Source organism: Aythya fuligula, chromosome 2, assembly GCF_009819795.1.
Source record: "Aythya fuligula isolate bAytFul2 chromosome 2, bAytFul2.pri, whole genome shotgun sequence".
NCBI classification, from domain to species: domain Eukaryota; kingdom Metazoa; phylum Chordata; class Aves; order Anseriformes; family Anatidae; genus Aythya; species Aythya fuligula.
Window position 1 is genome coordinate 156515436 of NC_045560.1, and position 11295 is coordinate 156526730.

The window sequence follows — 11295 nt, forward strand, 5'->3', positions numbered from 1 at the left end:
TGCTTCTCCTTGCAAAGTGAACAAAACCAAAAGGATATTATCCCTGCAGTTAATTCCATGGTCATAATTCCTGAAGGAAATTTTCTGATTTCCTCCCTGGTAAATACATTTTCCTCCACTAATTTGACTTATATCTTGAATAAAGTGCCAGCTTGCTTGAAACATCGCTTTGCTGGTTACAGATTTCAGTAATTTAATCGTTTTTTTTTTTTTTCTGTTTTGGAAAACAAAGGAGTTTTTTATTGTTGTTGTTGGTGGTGGTGGTGTTTTTTTTTTTTATTTATTAATTTGTATAACTAAAATGTATTTAAAATTTAATGCATTCTACACACACACACAAATATATATATATATTTTTTTCAGTGGGGTTATTAAGAAAAATCAACAACAGCATCCTAAGCACATTTAAGAGAAGTTTAATTTATCATTATTATAAGAAACACATCTTTTGCTTAAGGTCACTCAATAAGATACAATATTTGTTGCTTTTCAATTTCTTAGAATCTTTCTAAGATTTTTTTATAATGAGTGTGAAGATATTTTTTTATTCTTAGTTTTATTTTTTCCCAGGTCTCTGCCTCAAGCTGAGAAGTTTTGCCTAGTTGACTTTGTTTGATTGTTATTTTATATTTCCACACAGGAATATAGTAACAGTTTTCAGCAGGAAAGTTAGAGGAAAATGTGTTGCTTTTTTCAATATTTAAAAAAAAAAAAAAAAAAAAAAAGGTTGGCTATACTGTTAATAAGTTTTCGCAGTCTGTACTGGCTTGGAATTTGTCAAGAGACTTGCTGCTGTTTGAGTGTGTGACTGAGTGTGTGACTTTTTTTATCTGAAAATCCATGAAAAAATAATTATATTCAGACAATTTCTTAGCTCTCTGTGAGTAGAAGAGAGCTGTTAGGTACTCCATTTTCACTGAATAGTCAGTTAACTCCCACCATTCCTAAATGAACTCCATAGAGGTTGCTCATATACTTTCTTCATATGAAGTCCTATTAGAATCCAGAAAGGAAGATTTTTTGTAGTTGTTTTTCCGGTGATTTGTCAAATGTTTTGGTTGTGCTCAGCTCTTAGAAGAAGGAGGAAGACCCTTGAATGGAAAGCAGAAAAACAGAATCTCATGGGGGGTTTCTAAAAAAAGATTGAGTAATGGTTTGGAGAAGGGACATAATAGGTTTGATGTGTGTAAAGTGGATAGAAATAATTAAATTATTAAGGTGATGGAGCAGGAGAGTCCCTCATCAAGTGAGATTTTGGGTACAGTACCGAATGCAGATGCACAGTGTTGCCATCAGTGGGGATGGACATCAACTCCAAATTGTAAATATGCAGGTGTAGGTCTCATTACCCATGCTGGCAGCCTAATTATACTTTCTGATATTATTTGTAATCAGATGACTTCACAATTTCTTCCATAAGATCTGTGCCCTCTTCAATGCGGAATTGATGGATCCAGTTTGGGGATATATCAAGGTACTTAAAGGGTCTCTTGTCTGTGTGATCCTCATAGCATTATTTACAGAAAATGGCATTTAAATGAAGTGGCAGGCAAAGGAAAGTGTATAGGAAGAGAGAGGTTGGCCTCCAGGTACAGGAAACTGGGAGCTATCCTGAAGGAAGGGATGGCTTCGCTGCCTCTGCCACTGAGTGTATTGCTTGAATTCAATATTTGCCGCTGACTACATCTTCTTCATTTTCTGAATGGAGAGAGTGACATTCGGGGACTGATTTGCTTTTAGCTAAGCTTTCTCAGCTACAGCAGAAGCTCATTGGAATTTGCCTTTGAGTATACCAGATTGCTACATACTCTGGAAAATCCATATGTCAACCTCTCAGGTAAAAGTACCACAAAACAGTGTTGTAAATGTATATGTATGACATTTATAAAACCTTCTCAACTGATCTCCCCCCTCATGTCTATAGATGACCTGTGTACTTCTTTTCCCTGAATTATTTCTTTCCTTTTTCAGCCTCTGCTTTGTCAAAAAAAATGCACAGGTAAGGTACTTCTTTTTTTTTATTATTATTCTTTTTCTTTTCTTTTCTTTTCTTTTCTTTTCTTTTCTTTTCTTTTCTTTTCTTTTCTTTTCTTTTCTTTTCTTTTCTTTTCTTTTCTTTCTTTATTTATTTTAGTTTAGTTTGTATGTTTATTTTTTTGCTGAAACTCTTTGGACTTCTACTTTTTTCTTTTCTGTGCTAGAGCTTTCAGAGAAGAGTTTATTATTATTATTATTATTGTTATTATTTTTCAGTTATTTATTAATTAATTAATTAATTAATTTTTAACTTCTTAATTCCTTAATTCTGTCACTCAGTTCCACTTAAAACTATTCCCCCAAATATTTTGCTGGCTTCTCAGATCTCACAGAGCTCACAGAAGTTCTACTGTGGATTCCCACTCAGTTGTCAGGTGTAATCCTTCTTCTGGTAAACCAAATGAAATATATATAGAGAGAGTTTGCTGTCTTGAGCTTCAGGCTGGTCCTCTTAATGATCTTGTCTGATGCAGCTAATATTGACAGGGTATCTGCTACTGTTATGATATCAGCACTGACCAAGTCTCTCTCTCAGGGCTCTTTTACCTGTGCCAGGACCAGAACACCCTCCATTCTCTCAGTCATTATATTAGGCTTCATCATTTTATAGGACCCTGGGTGCCCTTGTGAGCATTTCAGCATCTTCTCTGCTCAATATCTCTCTTTCTTCTGAACTCATTTATTGCAGCTAGGAATTTGTGGACTCTTGCTTGTGAGCAGCACTTGATGGTATATGACGAGTCAAACATTCAGTCACTCAAACATTTGGTCTGCCAGCATGGAGAAGGATATAAAAAGATCCCAAATATCCCCCAAGACCACCTCCCATATCACATCGTATCTTCTTTGGCTCTGCATTGTTCTAATGTCCACATCGTTCAGTCTGGCTCAGGATTATGTTTCTCCCCATTTCAGCCTGCCAGAATCACCCTTAAGCCACAGATTCACATGTGTTGCTATCTTTTATCAATAAAGACCTTTCATGGCTGCTTCTCTTCTTCATATCATGATATCTCTATGGAGAGGGATGGTTTGTAGTTCCTTTCTTGCTCATTGTAATGATCTGAACTTGTAATTTCAGTTGTCAGATGGAATTTGGCTCTAACTCCCACTAACCCTGGAATCCAAAGATGGCAGTAGTCAGCCTTACTCCTTCTGCACTCTTTTTAGCTTTTCTCAGAGGAACTCCTCTCTTGGGTATATCTTGAACCTATCTTCAATCCCAAGAAGACCTCAGTTTTCCTTGGTTCTCCTCATATAACTGCCAGGGATATTTAGATGAGCTTGGTCCCTGACTTTTTTTTTCCCTTAGCTTGCTCTTATTTTTTCTTATGTAGACAGCTTTGGAGCTGTCATCCGAGAACTTGTGCCTGGTGAAGAATCAATGGTTGAAAAACTTACTATCATATGCATATTTTTTATGAAATATTTCCCTTTAATCCTCCCGTTATTGTGGCAAAAAAAAAAAAAACAGTTCCAAAGCCATTAACCTGGTGATGAGGAATCATAGAATCATAGAATCATAGAATATCCCGAGTTGTAAGGGACCCATAAGGATCATCAAGTCCAACTCCTGGCACCGCACAGGTCTGCCCAAAAGTTTAGACCATGGGACTAAGTGCACAGTCCAATCGCTTTTTAAATTCAGACAGGCTTGGTGCGGTGACTACGTCCCTGGGGAACCTGTTCCAGTGTGTGACCACCCTCTCGGTGAAGAACCTCTTCCTGATGTCCAGCCTAAACTTCCCCTGCCTCAGCTTAACACCATTCCCTCGGGTCCTATCACTGGTGTTTACAGAGAATAGATCACCTGCCTCTCCGCTTCCCCTCGCAAGGAAGTTGTAGACCACAATGAGGTGTCCCCCTCCTTTTTTTTTTTAATTCTTTTTTTTTTCTTTTATTCTTGTATTTTATTTTTGTTTATAGTTCATTTCACTTTATTCTTAGTTTTTCCATTTTGTGCTAAATTAATTTGCAGCTTAAGTTTTATCACACACAGAGGCTATGGCAGAAATCAAGCCACAAGGGCAACAGTGTGAATATATGAACTAACAAGATATTAGACAGCTTTAGACTATTACTGAAGCTTTTTCATTCATAGGTCAGTTCTTGTAAGACGGTCTTCATCAACCTTGTTCTGGAGGCTTAAGCTAAACCATTAGCAAACCTGCACTGCTTCAGTACTTCACTGAAGCCCTCACACAGCTTGAGGTCAATCTGGTTCTGCTCACACTCCAGGAATTGTTTCATTTCATACTGGCATGGAGTAAACTGCTGCTGCTGCTGCTGCTGCTGTACTGGGTCTGGCTGGAATGTTAACTTTCCCGGCAGCAGCCCATTCAGTGCCGTACTCTGTACTTGTAGCTGGAACAGCAGTGTTATCACACCAGTGTTGTGTCTACTGCTGAGCAGCAGTGGCACAGCATTGGGCCTTTCTCTAACCCTCCTAGGGGGTGGGCAAAAAGTGAGGAGAGAAACATCACTAGGGCAGCTGACCTAAACCAATCAAAGGGATATTCCATACCATGTGGTGTCACACTCAGCAATAAAAGGTGGAAACAGGAAGAAGAGGGGAGGGGTGGGCTCTCGTTGAGAAGACGTCGGTCCTCCTCTTGAACACCGGCTGCGTGCGTTGAGGCCTTGCTTCAAGGACGTGGTCAATCATCGCTCATTTGTGGGAAGTAGAGAGTAATTTCTTTCCTCTGCACTTCCATATAGCTTTCATTTATTTTGTTTGTTTGTTTTCCTCCCTTTTTCCCCTTTCCCTTTTATTTTCCCCTTAGTTAAGTTGTTTAGTTCATGGTAGTCTTTATTTAATTATTATAATTATTTCCCTTTAATTAAATTATCCTTATCTCAACCCGTGAGTTGTTCTTTGCTTTACTTCTCCCCCTCCTTATCTAAAGGAGGGGGAGTGAGAGAGCGGTTGTGGGGTTTAGCTGCCCAGCACGGTAAAACCACCACAGCTGCTGGTAGGCAGGTAGAGCTGCTTGGGATTCCTGATAAGGGATATCAGGCCTCTCAGCTTCTGAGCTGCTTCCCTCTCCAAACCCTCCTGTGAGTGCGTGGCTGATGGTGTAGCCTACAGCAGAGCCTATGGCAACCCCTGCCACAGTCGTGGCCATCTGCACCATCAGGCCAAGCTGCTTCGGCGCAGAAGCACCCACGGCAGAGGCTGGCACTGGGGCCCAAGTAGCAGATGCTGGCGCTGATGCTCTCATGTTTGGCACCCGGCTGGCGGGGGGTGCCCCGCGGGACGTGTGGTTGCAGCCACCCCACAGCATGACAGTGGGGAGCAGACCACAGGCTGACCTCTCAAAGGCACCCAACACCCGCCAGGCATGATGGAAGGGCATATCTGGAGACAAACAAGCACAAGCAACCTGTTCCTGAAATCTATCCAATATATCATTCTGACTAGCGGCCTGTATATGTAATTTCATGTTCCCACAGGTAGCAATGCTACACAAATAATGCAAATGTAGTTATATGGGCCTATGTGTTACTCTTTCCTAACCACGTTTCTGTTTGTGTGTGTCCATGTTCTACATAGGCTTTTTGCCTTCTACTCTCAGTAAAATTACCTTGTGGGCTGCTTACAAGCACAAATTTCAAAAGAATCCATGATAACAGACTAAAATATAGGGAGAACAGAATAATTTTAGAAAGAACTGTGTGTAACTTCATTTATATTAAAACCAGGAAAGGGTCAGAGAACAGTAACAACATGAACAAAGCTAAGGAACAACTTGGATCTATAGAATAATCTTCTGAAGGATTCTTCAGCCTGGAAAAGATGTAAATGAGAGGAAATTTAGTGTGAATGTGAAAACATAGGAATGGCACACAATGGTTGTGTGAGGGATTTAAGTGTAGACTGAAAATTGGTCTGCATCTTGAGGTCAGAGGAAAAGAGAGTCCTCTGGGGCACTTATTACCCTTAGCTTGCCTGATTCAGGTTTGTGATATAAGCAGAAGAAAAAACAAGATCATCATACCTGCAAGAGATGTTTCAGTAGGTACTGACTACTCCTTACTGACTGCATAACCATATGGAGGAATCATTTACTGCTATGTAGATATTTACAGTGTAGGTGTCTACATCTGAACTCTGTCCCTTCCAAACTTTCTTTACAATGAATGGAGAGTGAGTCAATTAACTTAGATAAGTCTAAGACATGATTCATCTCCTCCTAAAATAGCTAGATAAAATAGATCAGACTGACTGCACCCTCAACAGTCCCATTTATTTTCATGTACTGTGGAAGGGAGACCAAGGCTCAGACATAAAAATCTACACTGCAATTAAAAGCAGTGAGATCAACCTTTTCCACCATGTCCGAAAGCCCTGGAGACACTGATTTCTGTAGCATTCACTGCCTGCTTGACTTCAGCTGTCCAAGCAATTAAGCACATAAAATAGGAGCTGTGGAAAGACCAAGACTTTAAATGTCCCCTTCACTTTGAGACAACCAGCTCCAAGTCCAGATGAGGGATAGTGAGTGCTGCTTGCTGGATGTTGTGTCTTTGCTAGAAGGCAGGCTCTCATCAGGCATATTGTCCAATCTAAGACTGTTTAAGAGGTTATATCCCTCCTTCCACATCCTTTTCTTAACATGACCCTGTTCCTTTGCTAGAAAGTATTGCAATTTCAGGTCTGTCTGTGTAACTCTCGTGGTGTTACGCTACAACCAATTCTGTCAGAGCATTAATGTGCAGTTTGCTGGAGTCAAGCTGATAAACACCCAATATGAGCTGGGAGCATGGCAGAATATCTGATACTAGACTGAATAACTTGACTGTTTTGTGTGATTTATTTATTTATTTATTTATTTATTTTTAATGTGTGAGTGAACATATACAGAAAACTGAGTCAAAAGCAATACCAACACCAGACTGAAGTGACCATCTGATGACTTGAGAGAGAAATCTGCTTTAACAAATATCACAGAAATTGCATTTCCCCTTTTCATATGTGTGCTGGACAACCTAAGAATCACAAAACTCAAACTTTCTTGAGTACGTATTTCTGGCAGTTAAGAAATTTACTTCATTACTGAAATGGGGAATTAATGTTTCAAATACCTGATACTCATATAATTGCACATGCATACAAAACAATGAGATACATATTAATTCAGAGTGACATTCCAGAGAGTCAAGCTGTAAAAGCTAATGCAGCATGTTCTTCTGTATTTTCTCACACAAAATAAAATATTTCAAACTTTGATCTTTCTAATATTTGAAAGGTGTCCAGGAATTGCAGTGACCATCCATTTCTCCTCCATGAGAGACAGCAAGTTTGCTAAACAGGATATCTAAGATACAGAATAGTAACTGAGCAGTGTTAGCAGAGTTGATGCCTCTATAATGTCAGGACAGCTTAGCTTTACATCAGGACACAATTCTGAGAATTTTTTTCTGGCTGTTTGCAGGGTTTTCAAATTAGGGTTGAATAAACTCAGTTCCTGGCTATGTTAGGACCTTAATGAATAAGAGCTGGCAAAATCTCAACCTTTCTCTTCCAGAAATGGTATATTTTTAGTGAGTTTAACTACTAAAAATTTCTTATCTTTTCTCATTTTCTGTTAAGCAGAGAGAAAGAAGATAGATGGTAAGGATATAACTTAACATTAATTTAATTGACACCGCTATTTCTTAGTTTTGATGCACAAAGTATCCAGCTTCTGCTATATCTGAAAGCTCACACTGCTATTATCTCTATTATTCACAGACAACACCAAGTTAGGCAGGACTATTGATCTGCTTGGGGTAGGAAGGCTCTGCAGGGGGATCTGGATATGCTGGACTGAGTCCTATTCCATGATATTCAGAGGGGCTAAGTGCTGGGTTCTGCACTTGGATCATAAAAACCTGATGTAGTTCCCCAGGCCTGGGGAAGAGTGACTGCAAAACTGCTCAGCAGAAAAGGACCTGGTGGTGCTGTTGGCAGCCAGCTGAATATGAGCCAAGAGTATGCTCAGGTGGCCAAGAAGGCCAACAGCATCCTGGTTTGTATCAGAAACAGTGTGGCCAGCAAGACCAGGGAAGTGATTGCCCCCTTGTATGTGACACTGACGAGACTTCACCTTAAAGACTGTGGTCAGTTTTGTGCCCCTCACTACAAGATAGATTTGAGTTGCTTGGGCATGTGAAGAGAAGAGCAGCAAAGCTGCCAAAGGGACTAGAAAACGAGACTTGTGAGGAGCTGCTGAGAGAACTGGAGTTGTTTTGTCTGGACAAGAGGAGGCTGAGGGGAGACCTTATTGCTCTTTACAACTGAAACAGTCTCAGTTGTGCCAAGAGAGGTTTAGATTGGATATTAGGAAGACTTTCTTCATGGAGAAGGTGGTGAAGCATTGCAACAGGCTGCCCAGGGAAGTGACGGAATCTCCATCCCTGGAGGTATTGTGACAAGGTGTGCAAGTGGCACTACAGGACATGGTTTAGTGATGGGAATTGATACGTCAGACTGATGGTTGGACTTGATGATCCTGAAGGACTTTTCCAACTTAGATGATTCTGTGATTCAATTATTATGGTATTTTGAGGATGCAAATATTGCAGCATTAGGAAATAATGGCATATTACACTAACTGTTCCCTTTAAGAGATTCTAATAATGGATCCCCAGCAAGTTCTTCATTTAATTCATCCTGTTCTGAGGAGGAGGAATGATATACTCTGAGGCATTTTTAAAAATAAACTCCCAATATGCTAAAGTCTTTGTGTCTTTCCAAAGTTTGAAATTAGTAAAACTGTGAGCAAAATAATGGCATTTGTATCTACTCTAAAAGCCTTTTCCCACCTAAAATTGGTCAATAATTGCACAGCATGAGATAAAATCAATAGCTGTTCTTACTGAAGCAGCTTCTAAACAAAGCCTTCAAACTTGCTAATTTGTTAATGAATCACAACTGGAATCACTGGAACAGATTTGTAGCTGGTGTAGGTTTCAGTGATGCTTAGCTGATTTACTTCTGCTGAAGTTCCCTTCTCCATGCCACAGATGTGTTATAAACTTTTCTGAAAGTCTGGTCTCTCTTCATTACTATTAACACCCCTAAACACACCCCAAAGTGTGTGTATGTCCCCAGAGTGGATCTCTGTGCATTATTGCACCTAATAGATGGTAGTAATGATAGTGGTTTTAGTTTGTACCTGACGATCTCTAGATCTCTAACTAACATCTCTGGTCTTTTGGGATCTTCTCAGCAAGTGATAAGCTAGTGTGTCCCATTGAACTGGGTTTCTTTTTTCTCTCTTTAGTTTTATTTCCTCTGAGCCATGTATCTCCACTGTGGGAACTTTCCCCACAGAAGGACAAGACCTTGATCTCTTATGACAAGACATGATCCAGATCATTTTTTTTGTTTCAGAATATATCTACATGCATTTGGACTGTGCAAAGATTCCTAGAAGACTGTGATAATAGCTGATGAAAATAGTTTAAGACCATATGTTGCTCTAAAATTGAAGGATCTTAGACATAACCCAGCATACAACTGTGCTTGTGGGAATGCAGTCTTAAAAAATATATATAATAATAATAAAATAAAAAATAAACAACAACAACAAAAAAATGGATGTAAGTCCCACTCTTATTAAAATTTGCATAAGGACAAGTGAACAACACATTGAGAAGGCTTCCAGAGAGTCTGATTTATGGCTGTGTAAACTTTTATCAATATCTTGAAGAGTTCTTAACCATTCTGTGATTCTGTCAAGAGCCAAGCTGTAAGTATTACTTATCATACCCCAAGAACACAGCCATTTAATTGCTGATTGTTAACCATACTGGCATAATGGTCACCACTTGGGGATCTGTTCTCCTAAGGGACAGACTAATATTGGAAAATTCAGACTGTGATAACTATATGTATTAAAACAACTAATCCAAAAGCTGTTGGGTTTACTCTTATGCTCATGCTCCTGAAGTAGAGTGGTATAATTTCTTGCCTGGAACCTGTGGGGTGCCTAAAGAAAACATTAGGCGAAGTCCAGCTTCTGCTGCATGAAGGGCATGAAAGGAACTTTACAGAAGATCATGGATTCATAGAACCATAGAATCATAGGAAGGTTTACACTGTATTGGAAGGGACCTTTAAGATCATCTAATTCCACCCCCCATGCCATGGGCCAGGACATCTTCCTCTAGACCAGTTTGCCCAAAGATGCAGATATTAGTATTGATGCTCCATACTTCACCTCTGTCCTAGCTCAGGTGTAGCAGTCTATTCTGGTTGCAAAAAATATTTGTAATAAAACAGGTGTCTAGCTAAAACCCCTGAGAAATACTAGGAATACCTCTGCAGATGTTAATGAATTTTGGGTAACTAAGTGAGTGAATGTGTATGCAAACTGTTGTTATTAACATTTAAAACAAATGTGGCATCTTCAATTACATATTAAAAATCACTGAAGTGTTTACAGGTAATCTTTCTTTTTTCTTTCTTCTGTTTGATTCAGAATCTGTGATTCAATCAGGCATGGATCTTTTCTCATGTGTTGTATTCTTATTTTGTTCTTATAAATTGTGTTCTTCCTCTGCTGCTCTTGCTTCTGTTTGACAAGCCTGGAAATAGTTAGGTTGCCTAGAAAATTCAGCATCATTTCACACATTATCCTCTATAGAGTTGAGCTGTATCATTAACAGTAAAATATTTCATATTTCTCCCTGTGTATATACAATATAGATATGCTCACCAGCCCTCGGTGGAGTTATAAAAAGCCTTCACTTGCCCTCTGTGACCTTGTCACCACAAATTGCTTTTAGAATCCGTGCCATTTGAACAAACACAGCAATTCACTTTCATGTTCCTGCAAATGCTAAGGAAAACAAACAAACAACAAAAAAAAAAGTGCTACTGTATGCAGTATCTGACTGGGATCATTCTCACTTTGACACACACTTTTCCTCACTTTCCTTTGAGGGTAAAGTTCAGGAAATTCACAGTACTGACAAGCAACAGTTTCTGCTCAATCACACTCTCTTGGAAACATCTGCACTGCTTGGACTCAGAGAGTCTGTACTATTAGGAAACTTGTTCCATGCCAAGTTATCAAATGAGCTCATGTTCTTCTCCACAGGATGACTAAGCTTGGGATGAAGCAGCTTTTTTGGAATGGCCTAAGGGTTTTCAGGTTTAACAGCAGATAGGTCTTGATGGCAAGCTTGGGCTGATGTTTATCTGACTGAGGTAGACTTTTGTTTACTGATGTGGAGCATCCAAAGGACTTCCAAACTGCTAAGTACTGT

The 11295-nt window shown here is 39.4% G+C and overlaps 1 protein-coding gene across 1 annotated transcript; it reads right to left on the reverse strand.

Annotated features, from left to right (window-relative positions):
- Window positions 1–4126: 4126 nt before the first annotated feature.
- Window positions 4127–5321, reverse strand: LOC116486473 (coiled-coil-helix-coiled-coil-helix domain-containing protein 2-like). The gene is made up of 2 exons (XM_032182737.1): window positions 5010–5321; window positions 4127–4326 (listed from the first exon to the last, which is right to left on the reverse strand). Exons 1-2 carry the CDS (start codon window positions 5319–5321, stop codon window positions 4183–4185), a joined length of 456 nt encoding a protein of 151 aa, XP_032038628.1. The 3' UTR covers window positions 4127–4182.
- Window positions 5322–11295: the final 5974 nt, after the last annotated feature.